The sequence below is a fragment of the Amblyraja radiata genome, chromosome 17 (genome assembly GCF_010909765.2).
Source record: "Amblyraja radiata isolate CabotCenter1 chromosome 17, sAmbRad1.1.pri, whole genome shotgun sequence".
NCBI classification, from domain to species: Eukaryota; Metazoa; Chordata; class Chondrichthyes; order Rajiformes; family Rajidae; genus Amblyraja; species Amblyraja radiata.
Genome location: NC_045972.1, coordinates 10276760 through 10297368, shown reverse-complemented (window position 1 = coordinate 10297368; position 20609 = coordinate 10276760). Strand labels below are relative to the sequence as shown.

At 40.2% G+C, this 20609-nt stretch overlaps 1 protein-coding gene across 1 annotated transcript in view; it reads right to left on the bottom strand.

Annotated features, from left to right (window-relative positions):
* The window catches only part of dhx38 (DEAH-box helicase 38), a 96008-nt gene that overhangs the window by 13191 nt on the left and 62208 nt on the right, over window positions 1–20609 (bottom strand). Inside the window, exons 25-26 of the mRNA XM_033035740.1 lie at window positions 19855–19950; window positions 8696–8817 (exon numbers count right to left, since the gene is read on the bottom strand). Of these exons, the coding sequence (XP_032891631.1) occupies window positions 8696–8817; window positions 19855–19950 (218 nt within the window). The remainder of the gene's footprint in view (window positions 1–8695; window positions 8818–19854; window positions 19951–20609) is intronic.

Genomic DNA, 20609 nt, shown 5'->3' with positions numbered 1-20609 from the left:
GTGTGTTGAGTCTTTTGGTTTTATCGACATAATTTCACTTTTGTTCCAACTTCCCTTGAGTTTTAATAGTTCACAACTCATTTATTTGATCTACTTGGCAATTACAATTTCTAGCCCACAGCACCTTGCAAACCTGCACTGCACCATACACCATGCACCGCAAGCAATACATTAGAAGCTGTAGGGGTGCAAAAACTGAATGCATGGCTAGCACAGACACAATCTAGGAGGCCCACGTATAATCAATGTAAACCAGCTCAGTTTGTGTATCCGTACATGCACCAAGGTGAATTATATCATTTGGATATTTTAAATAATATAATTTGGATGCCTGAGTAGTTTCAAACTTTGTCTCATAATATTCTTGATACTAAATGCATTTTCTTCAGACATTTTCTTCAGTCTTTCCTACACTGGTACACCACTCTCGCTCTCACAGTTAATCCATATAAGTGTAACATTAAGCTGTTATTTTGAAAGAACCAACCATTAAGATAGTGAAACGTACAAGACAACAATCAATTTTGAATTTGTAAATATTGATTTAACTGCCAGTTCTTCTCAATAAGACTATTGCTAAGAACTACAAAAATGCAAGTCCATTGTGATAACAGGATGGTGATGGTAGTTTAAGAGGAGGGTGGAAAAAAGATGATTTCTATGCCTGGGCAAATAAGGAATCCATTAAAAAAAGTAATTACCCATGTACTTCACGCATACTATACTACATTGCTGAAATCCACATGAAGAATAGTTTTTCTCTTCCCTCTCAAGGATGTGGGGATTCGTAATCCTACAATCGGATAATAGTCATGATTTTTGTAAGAATTGTGAAAGCAATTTTGCACCGAAGCCCATTGAAAGGTTACTTCCACTGTACTAACACATTTCATTTAAGTCTTAAGTCACAACAAAAAAAATTCAGTTGGATTCTAATGATAGGACAATGTTATAGTAAATACAACAAGTTATTCATACATCTACTGGAAAACCTATAGCAATTATTTTTTGGCAACATCGGCAACAAGACCAGAAAATCCAAAGAGATATTAGTTTATACAAGTATATTCAGTTTGATTCAGAGTTTTTTTGAAATTTATAAAATGCCTTTACAATGTAAATTTTGACTGTGCTGATACTCAGCAACAATTAAATAATTATTTTCTTTGTTATATTCATATTAATGACTGCATAATTTAAACTAATCAGACGATTGCCGTATTGCATGGTGGAAATGGAATCTGCTCATCTGACAATTACATTATTTGCATTAGAATGTGGCATCATTGGGAAACAACTGAAGACATACATTTTTAATTATAATCTTCCAAATGAAGAAATTCCAATCAACACTACTGTCAGTACTGAAAGGTCTGAAATATTTTTGCTCAAGATAGTTCTAAAAATAGTTAAATTATTTGATTAATTAGTCTGCACAGCGAATTCCTAGTATTGATCTGTCTTTTTAATCAAAAATATCATACAAATCCACATATTTAGTTGCTTATATTAAGGTCACAACCAGCACACACACATTACCTAATAAAGGCATAATGTGCAAAACTAACTTTATGCTTCAAGCACAAAGGAAAATTAATGATAGATTAATGTCACTTAAGTCTCGATTCAATGCTTGTTAAAAATGTAATTTAATTCCATATCAATGGAAGCCACTCTTGTCAAAAAAAATGAAAGGCTGTTGTGCTGAATTCAGGCACAAATTCTGCACAGATTAAGGGTCACACGAAAGGGTCATACGACCTCAATTTGGTTAGTAATATGTTAAGTTCACAAAATAAAATCTCAGTACAGCAGATGTATCGTTACACGGCAGAAGATGTGGTACTTCTCGACCAGAAATGAGAGTAAAAAGATAGGCGAGTCAATAGCAATGTTTCTCTGCCAATAGAAAATTGTGCTATGGGCCCAAAAATATAACAAACTATTTGCAGTGTTTTCTGAATAAATGGCAAGTTCAATATAATCCTGATGGATATTTATTCAGACATGAAGAGAAAAATGTATTTATGCACACATCATTTAATGAGTGGCAAGTCATGTACTGCATACTAGAGTTATTAAAAGGATGTACCAAAACTGAAAGTATAATTCACTCCAACAAAATAAATAGAAAATCTTATTTATGACATTTCGGTGAAAGATCATCTCTTACATGAAAATAATGTACTGCAATTATGTGAAAGAGAAAGTGATTGTCTCCTTGCACATTTTTTAAATAAAATGCTGCATGATAAACCAATAAGTTGCTCATTGCAACTTTACTTTCGACTGCATGGATTTTTTCAAACACCAACAAAATTCAATATATTAGATTTGGAGTTTATCCTAATTCTCTATATTTTTAATTATCTTCCTAGTTCATCACTAATCAGTAAAACACAGACTTATTCATTCTATATGCTATGTTTGAGCAAAGTACTGAACAGGATTATGTGCCTCTCCTCCGACCCCCCCCCAGAGCACATTCCAGACTACTCGCATGATTTTAGTGGATGCATCTAAAACAGCAGTAAACACTCTGAGAATAATTAACTATTCTATGTTCAGTCCTTCAAAAAGGTGTATTACAATATACCCAAACAAAAGGGACAGTTTAATTTCCTTCCCTAGTTTTAAATTCATACAAATGGGGACCCTTTGCTCCTCTTGGACTGTATCCAATTCTACAGCTAACTTACTTTCTCTGTACCTGTATTGTAATTGTTTAACATTTTCATAAGTAACTCAAGAAATAAAGCTCGAAATGTTGAAGTACGATGATTTTTGACTTAACGGCATAAAACTTTACACCAATATGTGGAAATCTCCACGCACGCACGCATGCACACTATCAGACTTTTAATAGTTATACGATTTCAGTTATTTGCAGAAGGTTTTTGAAAGTAGACCATCTTACTTTGACGAATATATTTCATTCATTTTTCGGTTTTAGTCTCTCCATTCCAGACACTTCCAAGTAAAGAGAAAGCTGTTTGAAAGTTCTACCGTTACCATTTAAGTTGTGGAATGCACGTAGACCTAATCTACAGTAACAACCTGTCAGGGAAAAATGTCTGCCTGCTCAGCACCTTATTAAAATTATCAGATGGAAAAAAACTCAAGGACGTGCTCAACGCCTCGTTAAAAAGTAACATCCTCACTGATTCTTGTGAATTCCTAGCCCATGACTGCCGAAAGAAGAGCAGCATTTAGGATACCACTCTTATTATGTTCCTCATTTTCTTTATGGAAGTAAATATTATTCTTGATAATTAAAAACAGCTGCAAACGATGGGGATAACAGACAATGCAGAGAAAACACAGCAAATTGGCATCATTGATTTAAAGCGAAACATTTAGGTTGAAAATTTCTATAACTAGGGAAAAAAATAAGTTGGTTTTAAGTTGTAGAGCGGACAAAGGAACTATCTCTGATAAAACCAGGCCACTGTTGTCATGGAGATAAACTGTAAAGGAAACAATCCAGTCAACCCAAACAATCCTTCCAGATGAAGAGGCGATTCACCTGCACTTCTTCCAATCCAGTGCACTGCATTTAGTATTCACAATGTGGTTTCCTCAACTTGAGAAAACAAACAGATTATATGACCGCTTTGCCGAGTACCTGCACACAGCCTGTGGAGCGACCCTGAGCTTCCTGATGCCTGCCACTTTAATTCTCCATCAGACTCCCGTTCTGAATTATTGAAACAAGATCCAACAGAAATTTGAGAAAAGACACCTTGTCTTCTGTCTGGACCCTTTGCTCCTCCTGGACTGTACCCAGTTCTACAGCTAACTCACTTTCTCTGTACCTGTATTGTCATGTTGGCACAGATTTACACTCTTCATTAGTACAGGTTGGCCTGCCAGACACGTCTGATTGTACTACATTTCATAACATTTTTGATCTTTTATGTTCTCACTCGCTAACTGCAATCTTTACTGAACTCTGAATTTGTTTGTTTTTTTCCAGAGATATTTCCTTAGTCACAACCATCTTTCCTCCACCATCTCTACAACTTTAAACCAACTAGTTACTTTTATAGTTCTAGTACTTTTCTACTTTGATTGTTTTGTAAATCCTAACTCTGTTTTTCCTTTCATAGATGCTGCCTGACTGCTAATTCCAGCATATTCTGTTTTATTATTGAAGTATGTTAAGTAGTAAAAAAACACGTGAAATAAATTTCCCATTGAAATGTCATTTTGTACATTTCTATCAAGTTATCCAAAATGATTAAATTAAACTTTCAAATTTTCTAATTGATTTTTATAAAAATAAATTATGAATCATCACTGGCATGAATTTGAAATCTTTAATTGGAAGTGGTCAGAGAAGGAGATTTTAAAAATTGGAAACTCTCCTACTATAATCCTTGCTTTCACAAGTATTACAGTTTTTTAAAACTCCTTTAAAACATGGACATTCACCATCTTCCATTTCTCTTTTTCCCCATTTCCATTTTTTTGTTTTCCATCCCTTGATGTGACAGTTCAACTCACATTTAAGTTAGAATAACAATTTAAATGCAATCTCATCCATACCTCTGCTAGAAGCTACCTTTGCCATTGCCAATTCACTTATTTGCATTAGGGTACATCAGCTTGGTAGAGTAGTGCCATAAATAGTATATTGAAGTGGATCCTGGTCTGCCAAGCAAGATTATTGCTTGTGGTTCTTGACCCTACACTGAACTGAGTCAAAGGAAGAGCCCCATTCTGGCTACCCACTATGCCGTAACATTGGATGGTAATGACCAGGCCATACAGTCACACAGGTACACATCCAAAATGGCTGTGTCGGTCAGACAGAGGCCAAGCTGGGGACAACACTTAGCTTCTATCAAAGCTGTTGAGTACATTGTAACATTTGTTTTTAACTATCCATGATATTCACAAACATTTTGAAAAATAGGTGAAAATGAACTAATTAAAACTTAAAACATATAGTTATCAATATCATGAAAAATATTAAACTAATGGAAAATAAGTAAAAATAGCTTTAAAAATAAAAGTGCTCGAGTAACTCAGCATATCAGGCAACATCTCGGGAGGGCATGAATTGGCAATATTTCATGTCTGAATCCTCCTTCAGTTTGGTTGTAGTAGGGAGAGGAAGATGGAAAAGAGGTGTGGGCAGGGCAAAGTCTGGCAAGTGATTGTTGGATGCAGGTGAGGTGGGTTTGATTGGCAGATGGGTGGACAAAGGCAGGAGGTGAAAAGGAGATTAAAGGGCATCAGATAAGGAGAAAAGGGGTGTGAAATGTAGAGCCAGAGGGGGAGATATAGGAGGAAGAGATAGGAGGGGATGGGAAAGGGGACGGGAGAAATGAGTGTGCACCAGGGTGGGTGTATCGTTGGGTGATAAGCTACAAGCGGAACATGAGGTGTGCCACACTATCACCTGGACCGGGAGCTCGAGACTATTTTCAGTTGAAAGGAATGTTATTGCAGCATTCACTATACTAGATTTCAGGCATGCATCCAGTGAATCGGCCTCCACTGCCTTCTGAGGCAGAGAATTCCACAAATTCACAACTCTCTGGGTGTAAAAGTTTTTTCTCTTCTCAGTTCTAAATAGCCTACCCCTTACTCTTAAACAGTGGCCCCTAGTTCTGGACTCCCACAACATCGGGAACATGTTTCCCTCATCTAGCGCGTTCAATCCCTTAATAATTTTATGTTTCTATAAGATCCTCTCTCCAGAGCTGCCAAGTTTTGTCAGAGCATTTCAGTATTCTAGTACCTGAAAACCAGTATTTTGCTGAGGAAATCAGTATTTTTACCCGGTACCATTTTGCTGAAATTTTATTTTTAATGTGCGGTTTTACCCATGTACAAGCATGCATAACTTGTTTATTGTGTATTTGCAATACAGTTTATTGTGTATTATATGTCATAGCTGCTTTCTTGCATCTCTCTGCCTCTCTCTCTCTCTCTGTGTTGGCTGCAGCCATCGTCTGCTTCAGTAAGGGAAGCTGGTCGGTGATTGGTCACAACGCCCTTCGGAGACTGCGTTTGATTGGCCGCCGAGTGACCAGCGCATTATGTGATTGGAGGCAGCGGCTGATTGGACAGGAATTTTAAGGGAAGGTAGTCGGTGATTGGACGCAACCCCCTTAGAGACAGCGGTTGATTGGCCACCAAATAATCGGGCACAATAAAATTGACAAACAGGAAAAAAAAAAAAATCCGAATTCCGATTTAAATCTTCCTATTGAGAAGAACCCTGGCCCAAAACAACTCCTAATCCATTCCCACCACAGATGCCGCCTAGCCCGCAGAGTTCCTCCAGCACTCTGTTTTTTTTAATTTAACTGAAATTGAAGATAGACAAAGCTGGAGTAACTTAGCAGGATAGGCAGCATTTCTGGAGAGAAGGAATGGGTGACGTTTCGGGTCGAGATCCTTCTTCAGACTGAAATGAACTCTCGTCGGTGAGAGTACTTGTGATTGTCTGAAGAAGGGTCTCGACCCAAAACGCCACCCACTCCCTCTCCCCAGAGTCGCCGCCCGTCCCGCTGAGCCACCCCAGCCCCCCCGTGTCCACCTTCAACTCCAGAGCCAAACAAAAAACACAGAGTGCTGGTGGAACTCAGCGGACCAGGCGGCACCCGCGGAGGGAAAGGACCAGGAGCCGCCCCGGGCTCCCCCCCCCCCCCCCCCCAACAGGAAGGAACCGCAGATGCTGCCATCCCCGCAAAACGCCAAATGATCCCGGGAATGCCGAGGCGAGAGAGGGAGCGAGAGCGAGAGAGACGAGATGGGGAGCGGGAGAGAGAGCACGCCATAGAGGGAGGGAGGGAGAGCGAAAGACAGAGAGAGACAGCGAGGGAGGGAGAGAGAGCGAGGGATGGAGGGGAGAGAGAGGGGAGAGAGGGAGGGAGAGTGAGGGCGAGAAAGAACGAGAGACAGAGAGACCCAAGCACTGCGGCAGACCAACGCCCACAAAAACAATCATCCGTATTACTTGGCAGCTCTGCCTCTCACCCTTCTAAATTCCAGTGAATACAAGCCCAGTCGCTCCATTATTCCATCATATGACAGTCCTGCCATCCTGGGAATTAACCTCGTGAACCTACAATGCACTCCCTCAAAGCAAGAATGTCCTTCTTCAAATTAGGAGACCAAAACAGCACACAATACTCCAGGTGTGGTCACCTTTGCTCCTATACTCAACTCCTCTCATTATGAAGACCAACTTAGCTTTCTTCACTGCCTGTTGCACCTGTATGCTTACTTTCAGTGACTGTTGTACTAGGACATCCAGGTCTCGTTGTACTTCCCTTTTTCCGAACCCGACACCCTTCTTGCCTCCAAAGTGGATAACCTCACATTTATCCACTGTTTTTGGACTTTTCCATACGAATAGACCGATGGTAACATCAAAGTAAAATATTCAAAGAAAATCAGCTCAGAATTGCAAACATAAATCTACATATAGAAATCTAGAGTTAACAGGTCATTAAAACATGTTTCATGCTTCAGGGTGACCATTCTATTTATAATTGCAAAAAGTTTAAAAAATGCTGGTTAGTTGAAAGTGAAATATTGCATCAAGGATATCCAGTATGGAGATCCTCATCAAATTTCTAGTTACCTTTATAAACTGCAATACAAAGAGAGAGTTGCAATCCTACAGTGATGTTAAACTTAAGTCCTGAATATTCAAATGAAAGGTCCAATGAAATCTACTTAAAATATTTTCTCCCAACGTTAAAGCCAATACTCTACATATTCCACAAAAATATCTCCAACAGAAAGTCAAATCACACATAATTTTTAGGGATCCTGTTCTGTACCAAATAGGTACAATGACATCTGCACGCAAATGCCTACCTTTACAAAGTACTTTGAAAAATGTTTTAAATATTAAAGAACCTATTTAAATCACCGTTTTTAAATATACCTTGTATTTAGAGGCACATTCAATCGTTTTATTTTTCAGCACAAATACAAAAATGTGTTCCATAAAGATTATCCCAACAATTGCAAGGGATTCTGAAAATTAGATACATAGCAATGAAACTGTGGCGCCCTCTGGAGATTGCACATGGAAAAGATAGCAACAGATCAGAAAAATGTTTTCAAATCAAAACAATCAAATCAAAGGGAAAAAATCAAAAATCAAAGAAGCTGCATTGTACTCGACATCAATGCAAAAAGATCTACTGCAAATCTTCATTGTCTGAGAATTTTCAGTTCAAATTCTGAAGCCTGCATATAAATACTCAATCAGCTATTTATCTTCCCAAGCTATTCTGAACATTTTAACAAAGTTACACAGCAATTTTATGTTAAAATTTAGAGTGGAAGGGGATTACCCGAACTGACATATCTGTATGAACATATATATTTTTTAAATCTTAAAGATTTCACATCTGATTCCCAATTCTCTATTTGAAAATGAAACCATTGAACACATTTTGATTGCCTGTTAAGATTATTTTAAATACCAAATGTTGTTGAATTGATAAACAGATCATGGGGAAAATGATGTGTGCAAACTAATGGCAAAGCTGTCAAGTCATTAATAGGCAAATTCATTTGTAATTGAGGCAATAATGAAGTGTCCATTGATAGCTTGCTCTTTTAAGCTTATGGGTCATATTCAATATTTTAAAAACTGATAACAAAACTATTAAGCAACATCAACAGAATACTTTAGGGGAAAATACTAAATGATCCATACCTCACACTATTCAAAATACTCTTTTTTTCCTGTTCTTCCTTCCGTGCCCGAAGCTGTTCCTGCGCCATGACCATTTCTTCCTCCATGGACGACAATTCCTCTTTGGCTCGCCGGCGATTTTCCTTTTTTATTTATCATAAAATATAAGAATTTAAGGATCATTTTAAAGTACAAACATGGGCAGTCTAATGCTGATCTCTAGAAGTGAAACATTGTCTCTCCCACTTCAATACTTTGCTAACTACAGCACAACTTGTTCAGCATGACAGGGACAAGATTATAATTTTTCTGAATTTAGGTTAGAGATGTAATTAATCAATGTTGCATGGTTTTCTGATTTCCCCAATTTTATTTTAACAAATTCTCTCTCTGATATATTGGTTCAGAGGTGGGTAAATGTTTACTATTAAAGATTCAAATACATTATTAAAGGGTATATATTTTGCTTAGTTCCAAACGATAATGAAAGTATTGGTTAAAAAAGCTTCTTTGTCTTGGTGTCAATCTTTATATCTTCATGTTTGCAACCCACATCCTATACTAGTTTCACTCCTAAAAGTCTGAAGAAGTGTCCTGACCCAAAATGTCACTTATCCATTTGTTGCTGGACTTGCTGAATTACTCCAGCATTGTGTGTCCATCTCTGGTTTCACTCCTGCTTGGTAGTGATGAACAAAGATGGAACCTACATTCATGAATCTGGGCTTCTTTTCAAATATTCTTCACTGAGAGTCATTATGTGAACATTTGTATGTACATAAGAAATAGGAACAGCAGTCGGGTATTAGTTTAATTAAGCCTGTGTCAACTTTAAATAAGATAGATGATCTTTACTTCAACACCAGTTTCCTACACCTTCTTCAAACACTGGATTCTGCTCATAACAAGATGAATCTGAAGAAAGGTCTCGCCCCGAAACGCCTCCCATTCCTTCTCTCCAGAGATGCTGCCTGTCCCGCTGAGTTACTACAGCATTTTGTGTCTACCCAAGATATTATGGATCTCTGCTTGGATTACAATCAATGACTTTGACTCAACACCCTTTTGAGTGAAAACTTCTCAAGATTCACCACTTTTGGGTTAAGACATTTCTTTAGCATTCAGTCCCAAGTAACCCACCAGTTTAATGAGTTCATAAGTTCCAGGAGCAGAATTAGGGCATTCGGCCCATCAAGTCTCCTCTGCCATTTAAACATGGCTGATCTAACTTTCCCTCTCAACCCCATTCTCTTGCCTTCGCCCAATAACCCTGACACCCATACGAATCATGAATCTGTCAATCTCCACCTTAAAAATATACATTAACTTGGCCTCCACAGCCATATGTGACAAAGAATTTCATGATCATGGGATTTTGAGATCACGAGCACCTAACCAGAGGACATATTCTCATGATACCCGAGATAGTCCTAGAAATGCTGGGCCGGTCTGACAGCAGATAGGATAGGGTTAACACTTCAGGTTAAAGATTCATCATTAGAATTGTAAAAATAGTTCTGATCAAGGGTCAGAAATATTCTGATACGCTTTCTAGAGATGTAACCCAACTTGCTGAATATTACTAGCACTGTTTTATGTTAGATTGTAATTGTATGCATTTTGTAAATTTGCCTTAAATAGAGAAGTATCACGAGAGGCATAGTTAAGGTAAATGTTAAGTCTTTTTCCCCAGTGTATGGGAATCTAAAACCCAAGGGCATAGCTTTAAGGTAAGAGGAACATGGATTTAAAGAAGACATGAGGAGTGGGGGTGGGGGTATGTGGAACAACATCCTTTCCATTTCAAAAAATGAAGGCAAGACTGAAGGATGATTTGTTGAAAGCAACTGTATCAGATTGCTGGCAAGCCAGTGGAAAAAAGAACCACACATTTAGAATGGAAGCACCAGTATACTGATATGTGGCAGGTAGCTCACTCCAAGGAGAGAAGGGATTGGAAAGATGATGGAGGTAGGCTGCGAGGAATGAAGGTAGTAAGGAAGGCAAATTTATTTCAAGAGGGCTAGAATACCAAAATAGGGATGTAATGCTGAGGCTTCAGAAGGCACTGGTCAGGCCACATTTGGAGTATTGTGAGCACTATCAGCCCCATATCTGAGGAAGGATGTTCTGGTGTTGGAGAGGGCCCAGAGGAGGTTTACAAGAATTATCCCAGGAATAATTGGGTTAACATATGATGAGTGTTTGAAGACACTGGGCTTGTACTCATTGGAATTTTGAAGGATGTGGGGGAACCTCACTGAAACTTACCGAATAGTGAGAGTCCTGGATAAAGTGAATGTGGAGAGGATGTTTCCACTAGTGGGAGAGTCTAGGACCAGAGGCCATAGCCTCAGAATAAATGGATGTACCTTTAGAATGGAGCTGAGGAGCAATTTCTTTAGTCCGAAGGTGGTGAATCTGTGGATTTCATTGCCACAGCTAGTTGTGGAGGCCATCAATGGATATTTAAGGCAAAGATTGACAGATTCTTGATTAGTGTGGGTATCAGGGGTTATGGGGAGAAGGCAGGAGAATGGGGTTGAGAGGGAAAGATAGATCTGCAAAACTGACTGACTGCAAAAGTTTTTATAGATATGTGAAAAGAAAGAGATTAGTTAAAACAAATGTAGGTAGGTCCCTTGCAGTCAGAAACAGGTGAGTTGATCATGGGGAACAAGGATATGGCGGACCAATTGAATAACTACTTTGGTTCCGTCTTCACTAAGGAAGACATAAATAATCTGCCGGAAATAGCAGGGGACCGCGGGTCAAAGGAGTTGGAGGAATTGAGTGAAATCCAGGTTAGCCGGGAAGTGGTGTTGGGTAAATTGAATGGATTAAAGGCTGATAAATCCCCAGGGCCAGATAGGCTGCATCCCAGAGTACTTAAGGACGTAGCTCCAGAAATAGTGGATGCATTAGTAATAATCTTTCAAAACTCTTTAGATTCTGGAGTAGTTCCTGAGGATTGGCGGGTAGCAAACGTAACCCCACTTTTTAAGAAGGGAGGGAGAGAGAAAACGGGGAATTACAGACCAGTTAGTCTAACATCGGTAGTGGGGAAACTGCTAGAGTCAGTTATTAAAGATGGGATAGCAGCACATTTGGAAAGTGGTGAAATCATTGGACAAAGTCAGCATGGATTTACAAAAGGTAAATCATGTCTGACGAATCTTATAGAATTTTTCGAGGATGTAACTAGTAGCGTGGATAGGGGAGAACCAGTGGATGTGGTGTATCTGGACTTCCAGAAGGCTTTCGACAAGGTCCCACATAAGAGATTAGTATACAAACTTAAAGCACACGGCATTGGGGGTTCAGTATTGATGTGGATAGAGAACTGGCTGGCAAACAGGAAGCAAAGAGTAGGAGTAAACGGGTCCTTTTCACAATGGCAGGCAGTGACTAGTGGGGTACCGCAAGGCTCAGTGCTGGGACCCCAGCTATTTACAATATATATTAATGATCTGGATGAGGGAATTGAAGGCAATATCTCCAAGTTTGCGGATGACACTAAGCTGGGGGGCAGTGTTGGCTGTGAGGAGGATGCTAGGAGACTGCAAGGTGACTTGGATAGGCTGGGTGAGTGGGCAAATGTTTGGCAGATGCAGTATAATGTGGATAAATGTGAGGTTATCCATTTTGGTGGCAAAAACAGGAAAGCAGACTATTATCTAAATGGTGGCCGACTAGGAAAAGGGGAGATGCAGCGAGACCTGGGTGTCATGGTACACCAGTCATTGAAAGTGGGCATGAAGGTGCAGCAGGCAGTGAAGAAAGCGAATGGTATGTTAGCTTTCATAGCAAAAGGATTTGAGTATAGGAGCAGGGAGGTTCTACTGCAGTTGTACAGGGTCTTGGTGAGACCACACCTGGAGTATTGTGTACAGTTTTGGTCTCCAAATCTGAGGAAGGACATTATTGCCATAGAGGGAGTGCAGAGAAGGTTCACCAGACTGATTCCTGGGATGTCAGGACTGTCTTATGAAGAAAGACTGGATAGACTTGGTTTATACTCTCTAGAATTTAGGAGATTGAGAGGGGATCTTATAGAAACTTACAAAATTCTTAAGGGGTTGGACAGGCTAGATGCAGGAAGATTGCTCCCGATGTTGGGGAAGTCCAGGACAAGGGGTCACAGCTTAAGGATAAGTGGGAAATCCTTTAAAACCGAGATGAGAAGAACTTTTTTCACACAGAGAGTGGTGAATCTCTGGAACTCTCTGCCACAGAGGGTAGTCGAGGCCAGTTCATTGGCTATATTTAGGAGGGAGTTAGATGTGGTCCTTGTGGCTAAGGGGATCAGAGGGTATGGAGAGAAGGCAGGTACAGGATACTGAGTTGGATGATCAGCCATGATCATATTGAATGGCGGTGCAGGCTCGAAGGGCCGAATGGCCTACTCCTGCACCTAATTTCTATGTTTCGATGTTTCTATCAGGCATGATTGAATGGCAGCGTATACTAGATGGGTCAAATGGCCTAATTCTGCTCGCAGAACGTATGAAGGTTGCATACTATTACATGGACGCAACAGGATAATTAGCCTTGGAAAACAATAAAAAATGAAAAATTAAGGGTCAGGTATTGCAACAGATTCTGTGAATAGAGTACAAGCAACATGCTAGGTTGTGGGGCAGCAGGGCAAATGGAAAATCAGCCGCTCCAAGCGAGGTCTTCAAATTACCTCAAGATGCTTCACAGGCGGCATCATCAAACAAAAAGTGACACTGGGTCACATAACATAAATTGTCATGTTTAAATGAGTGCCTCAACAGAATTCAAGAGATTAGGGCATGGTAGCTGAAGGCCAGTGATGGAACAATTACATTGCAGGAAGAACAATAGGCCTTGATGAAAGGAATTCAGATATTTCAGGATTGATAGGCTTGAAAATAATGAGAATTCTAACATTAAGTCATTACTTAAATGAGAGTTGATGTAAATTTGGGGCGTGGTGGAGGAAGAATGGAAAGAAAATTAAATGACGCAAATGCAGTGTAGGCAATCCAGGAACACAGAAATAAAAACATCAAATCCAAAACAAAATGTAAAAAATTGGACAAGAAAATAAAACAGAAAAAGGAACCAACTCCAAACGAGGCAGAAAATGCACCAAAAACTCTAATGGTCTGTAATTACAGCTTCACCACATCACCACCTAGTGGCCAGAAGCCTTGCCAGAACAATTACCATTTAACATGTTATCTTTTATTCCATTTAGAAAGTATAAATATGAATCTATGTTTATATCCCATTATTGCTATTGATATAGAAGGATTAACCAAAAAAGTTATTACATGAAATGAGATTCAAGAAAATCTCACAAAAATGACTTACATGCCATGATCAGGAATTTCAAATCATGCACTTCTTGCTAAACATCTATACATTTCACGAGGAGAGGATTGACAGACAATCACTATCCTCATTGTTTGCCACATTTCTGAGTGCAAGTAGTTCTGCTATAACATGTTTCACTACACAAATTGGATGTAATGCATTTGATGAATTCGGGAACACTATTTGCATTGCATGGGCCAAATTGTTTATAACACAAATCTGATCGAAAACTGGAGAAGCATTTAAAAGTAACATTGGAATAGACAAGCAGAAAGAAAGCGGTCGTGGAAAAAAAGTCCCACGAGGAAAAAAAACATTCCATGTAACCACCCAGCAGTAATCGCCTTCCCTTGTCTCCCAAGAATACAGACTGCTAGCTTAACCTCAGATGGACATTGAAATTAACAAGCAATCGCTTCTGTTGACACTTGTGCAATGAAACAATGTAACAAACCACCTTTAATTTTCTCAGCTCGCAGTAACAAAACTAAACTTCTTCCTGTTAAAAAGACCTTTAATTTTGAAAATCCTTTGGGGGAAAAAATGTAATTGCGAGTCTAATGCTCTCAATCCCCTAACCACCCTTTCCCCATGACACAATTGTATTTTAAAACATAATTTTCTATAATGCAAGATTTCTGAGGAATGTGACTATCCTGTCAAAGCAAAACTACCTGTATGTCATTAATGGGAAATTTTAAATTGACACGTTGTATACTCAAACCAAGCTATCAATATCTATATCTGACAATGATGCTAATCCCAACACTTGAGAAACGCCTCCCTCCATCTAAAATCATCGATCAACACAAATCTGCTTTCTGTCATCAGAACATAACAAATAGGGGCAAGGGGGTAGGCGATACTTCTCCTTCCCCCATATTCAACAAGATCATGATTTATCCATCCAGTCTGAAGGAGGAACCCAACACAAAACATTGCCTATCTATGACCTCCAGAGATGCTGCCAGAGATACTGTTACTCCAACACATTGTATTCGACATACGATTCCAGCATCTGCAGTTCCTTTTCTCCATGATTTATCTTGATTCCATTTTCTTATCCAGTCCCCATAACCCTCCATTCTTGTAAAATACAAAACTTTCACTCAGACTTAGAATGACAGTAAATCGGCATTCACAGCTCTTGGATACAACATTCCAAAGAATCACAAACATACAGCAGAAGAAATTCCTCCTCACAAGAACACGTGGAAATAGGGTCAGGAGTAGGCTCTCAGACCGTTCAAGACTGCATCACCATTTAATATAATAATAGCTGATCTTCGCTGGCCTCAACTCTTCTGTGCCATTTTACCAAACCCATCTATCCCCTGATCTGTTCCATGATCTCTACTTTAAATAATCATCTTTGAATGATCCAGCTCTATCACCCAGCAGGGCATGGAATTCCAGACATTCAAAACCCGCTGTAAGATGATATTTATACGTACCTCTAGTTTAAATGACAAGCCCTTTCTCTCAGTTTTGTCCCCTCTTTCTTGACCATCTCATTAGTGAAAATATTTCAATCTAGACTGCAAGTTTAGATCATGTGGGATCCAGGGAGAACTAGTCAGCTGATAGAGAATTGGCAAGAAGCAGAGTGTGATGGTGGCAGGTTGTTTTTCGGACTGGAGGCCTGTGACTAACAGTGTGCTTCAGGGATCGGTGCTGGGTCCATAGCGGTTTGTGGTTATATCAATGATTTGGATGAGAGCATATAGTGGACATGAAGGTGGGTGGCATTGTAGATAGCAAAGATGATTATCAAAAATTGCAGCAGGATCTTGATCAGTTGGGCTGAGGAATGGTTAATGTACATTAATACAGATAAGTGCGATGTGTTGCACTTTGGGAAGTCAAACCAGGGCAGGACCTTCAGTGTATGGCAGGGCTCTGGGGAATGTTGAAGAGCAGAGGGATCTGGAAGTGCAGGTACATAGAAGGTGGCATCACAGGTAGAAGGGGTGGTCAAGATGTCATTGAGCACATATCCCTTCATCAATCAAACTCTTGAGTATAGAAGTTGGATCGTTATGTTATAGCTATACAGCTATACAAGACATTGGTGTCGATTGAAGTCCTTACAATAACAGTGATCTTACATCAAGATAAGGATTCATAGGTTTTATTAACTACATAGCAAACACAACTTCTCTCTAAACAGTTCCACTTATACTAAAAGGGAAGCAGCAGACCACGATACTGAAAAGCTAGTGGGCGTAACTACAAATGCATGACTCATAACACGAGTCACTAATCTACAATTGGTGAGGCCACATTTGGAGTATTGTGTTCCGTTTTAGTCACCCTGTTATAGGAAAGATGTTGTTAAGCTGAATAGGGTTAAAGACCATCACAGCATCCAAACATCTTAGAATTCACAAGCAACAATAAGATCTCACAACCTTCCATAGAGTCAGTCATACAGCACAGAAGCAGGCCCTTTGGCCAACTTGCCCATACCAACCGAGATGCCCCATCCATACTATTCCCATATGCCCGCGTTTGGCAAATATCCCTCCCAGTCCAAATTTCATTTAAATGTTGTTATAGAAACTGCTGTGGTGGACGATTGCACCTTCACGTGGCCCGCCCTGTTTCGACGAATGCAATCAACCTGGCGTGCACAATCAAATAAGATTAAATAGAACAAGTCGTCCTACAACTTTAGGCTGTGCATGCCATACGCAAGAAGTAGATAGTAACTGCTTCAACTATCTCCTTCAGCACTCATTCCATACACCCACCAATTTCTGTGCGACAGTTGCCCCTCAAGTTCCTATTGAATCTTTCCCCTCTCACCTTCAACCTATGTTCCTTCACTTTTGATTCCCCTACTCTGGCTAAAAGTGAATTTACCCAATCTATTCCCATGGTGACCATGTATACCACTCCAAGATCACCCCCAAACCTCTTGCGCTACAAGGAATAAAATCCAAGCCTGCCTAACCTCTCCCAAGAGCGCCTCGTAAATCTTCTCTGCGCACTTTCCAACTTAACAAAATCCTTCCCATAGCAGAGCGACCAAAACTGAACACAATATTCCAAATGGGGCCTCACCAACACATTGTACAACTTCTATACTCAATACCCTGACTGACAGCCAATGTACTGAGAGCCATCTTCATCACCCCATCTACCAGTGATGCCACTTTTAAGGAATTATGTACCTGCGCTCCCAGATCCCTCAGCTTCACAACAATCCCCAGAGCCCTGCCACACACCGTGAAGGTCCTGCCCTGGTTTGAACATTCATGCCCAGAACTCCTGTAATGACACTTTAAAAGCATCCCACTCTGGACTTTCTTTAACCACTAACAACCTACTCCAATCAACTTAAGCAAGTTCCTGTCCAATAGCAATGTTGGCCTTAACCCCCATTAAAAATGTTCACTCATGGGCCCACCCTGTCTTTAATCATAACTATTCCACCAGTCTAAACCCTTGGCACGGTGATAATCCCAGTCTGTAATGGGAAAGTGAAAATTCCCTACTATGACCACTTTATTAGTCTTTATTATCAATATTTACTCTTCTGATTCCCATTGACTATTTGGGGGCCTATAGTACACTTCCAACAAGGTGATCAATGCCTTTTTATTTCTCAGCTCCACCCTTACAGCGTCAAGTGATAAACCATCAGTAATGTCATCTCTGACTATTGCCGTGACATTCTCCTTTATCATTAAAGCAACACCCCCTCCTCGTTTGCCTCCTCCTCTCCTGTAACACCAGCACCTGTACCCTGGAACATTAAGCTGCCAGTCCTATACCTCTTAACTAGGTTTCCATAATGGCTACAACATCTCAATCTCACATACCTATCCACGCTGAGTTCATCCGTCTTACCCTTCTCTCACATTGCCACATTGACTACGACTTCTGGCAGCTCATCCTCCCACCAGCCGCTCCAAGACATCCTGGATCCTGGCACAAGGGAGGCAACACTGCATCATGGAGTCTCAATTGCTCCCTTTCCAAACTCCAGAACTGAGGTAAACACTATCTTTTCTCAGAAGCCAATTCCTCCTAGCCAGGAACCTCAGCTAAACGATCTCTAAGTAACTTGGTCCTTAAAAAAAGATACAATTTATACGCAAATTAGTCAATTTTATATCCAAGCTGCTCGTCTTTTTAGAGCAAAACAAATGAAACTTTGCCAAAAGCTTTTCAAAAGACTATAAAATGTAACCAACTGCAGCTCTTACTCCAATTCCTCAATTGTTTCAGAGAATTCAATCAAGATAGTCAAAATCTTTGTCTCTACACATCTGTGCTGCTTTTCATTACCCCCTACTTTTTCAAATGCTGATTAACTTACTTTTTGGCTGTCTCTTAAAGTTTCAGAGTACCCAACTTTAGACTGACTGGCTTTTAGGTTTCTTCCTTTTTGAACAGGGATGTAAAAATCGGATTTCTCACTCCTGGGGCATCACTGCATATTAAAGATGTAATTTTCTATCATGGATTGGCAATAATGTGACTGATGAATTAAGGAATACTGTTTGAATTATTTGGGCCAAATAGGTTATCATGTACATTTAATCGGAAACTAGAAAATCACTTAAAAGTTAGTTTGGAAGTTGAAATGCAGAAAGAAGAGTCTTGGAAAAAAAGTTTAGTGGAAAAAAAAAACTGTTTCCTTGTAACCTCCCACAGTAACCAGACAACATTGTCTCTTGGGAATTCAGGCTGCTAATTTCTCTAGGTGGGCATAGAAATTGACCAGCAATCACTTCAATTGACACCTATACAATGATACCCTATTAAATAATGTTACAACTGCCTTTCGTATTCCTAGCTTGTAGTAACCGACCTTTAAGTCCTGCGAGGAGAAAAAAAAACTTGCTTAAAGTGAATCTGAAACTCTCTGGGTCCTCACCCCCTTTCCCTAATCGATACAATCGATTTTTCATTATTCAGATTCAGATTCAGATTCAATTTTAATTGTCATTGTCAGTGTACAATACAGAGACAACGAAATGCATTTAGCATCTCCCTGGAAGAGCGACATAGCAGATGATTTGAATAAATAATAATAAGTGTCCGGGGGGGGGGGGGGGGGGGGGGTGATTGGCAGTCACCGAGGTACGTTGTTGAGTAGAGTGACAGCCGCCGGGAAGAAGCTGTTCCTGGTCCTGCTGGTTCGGCAACGGAGAGACCTGTAGCGCCTCCCGGATGGTAGGAGGGTAAACAGTCCATGGTTGGGGTGAGAGCAGTCATTGGCGATGCTGAGCACCCTCCGCAGACAACGCTTGCTTTGGACAGACTCAATGGAGGGGAGCGAGGAACCGGTGATGCGTTATGCAATTTTCACCACCCTCTGCAATGCCTTCCGGTCAGAGACAGAGCAGTTGCCATACCATACTGTGATGCAGTTGGTAAGGATGCTCTCGATGGTGCAGTGGTAGAAGTTCACCAGGATCTGAGGAGACAGATGGACCTTCTTCAGTCTCCTCAGGAAGAAGAGACGCTGGTGAGCCTTCTTGATCAGAGTTGAGGTATTGTGGGTCCAAGAGAGGTAATCGGAGATGTTGACTCCCAGGAACCTGAAGCTAGAAACACGTTCCACCTCCGTCCCGTTAATGTGGATGGGGGTGTGCGTGCCGCCCCTGGACTTCCTGAAGTCTACAATGAGCTCCTTGGTCTTCTTGGAGTTAAGGGCCAGGTTATGCAAGCTTTCTTATGATGATAACTATCATGTTATAGCAGAACTACCTGTATATATAAATAATCAGTAATGTTTAAACATATGTTTTAACATGCAGGATAAATCTTATATATTCACATTAAAGTGACTGTAAACTATTAAAGTTACCCGGCCATACCTGTCGAGTTTTACCAGCTTGCTTAACACTGTAAAACATTGGCCCAAGTTCAGCTAGCCACTCCCCATCCACTGCAGTTACGCACTGCATGTATTCCTGAAAAAGATGATTGGATTTGTCACATATCAAGTAAAAATTAAAATATTTAGAGTACTCCGAGATAATGTACAGGTATTTTCTCTAGTTTTATCATTCTGCAAACAATACTGATCATGTTTTTCCACTATATTCACTTCAAGACTGAGCTACCTTGGTGATTAGCATTATTCAGTTATTTTATGTACAGCTGATACCAGACAGATGCCTAACAGAAGTAGTGGCATAGATTCATACAGCACAGAAACTATCTCAGCGAGTTCAATTTTAGCCCATATCCCTCTGAACCTTTTCTGTCTATGAACCTGTCCAAGTGTCTTTAAAATGCTATTTTAGTACTTGCCTCAACCACTTTCATTGATAGCTTGTTCCATATCTTCCATTGGGAATTTCCCCTTTCCTTCCTGTGCACCTCACCCATTTCTCCCACTATTCTCCCCCCCCCCCCTCCCTTCTACCCCGTTCCCCATCCTCTTTAACCTGTATCCCACTATCTGGCTTTACATTTCATTGCTCCTCTCTACTATCTCACCCTTTGGCTCCTTTTCATCTCGAGACTTTGTCCACCCATCTGCCAATCACAGATCCCCTCACCAGTGTCCACCTATCACTTGCCAGACTTTGTCCTGCCTCTTTTCCAGCTCTCAACTGCCCCTACT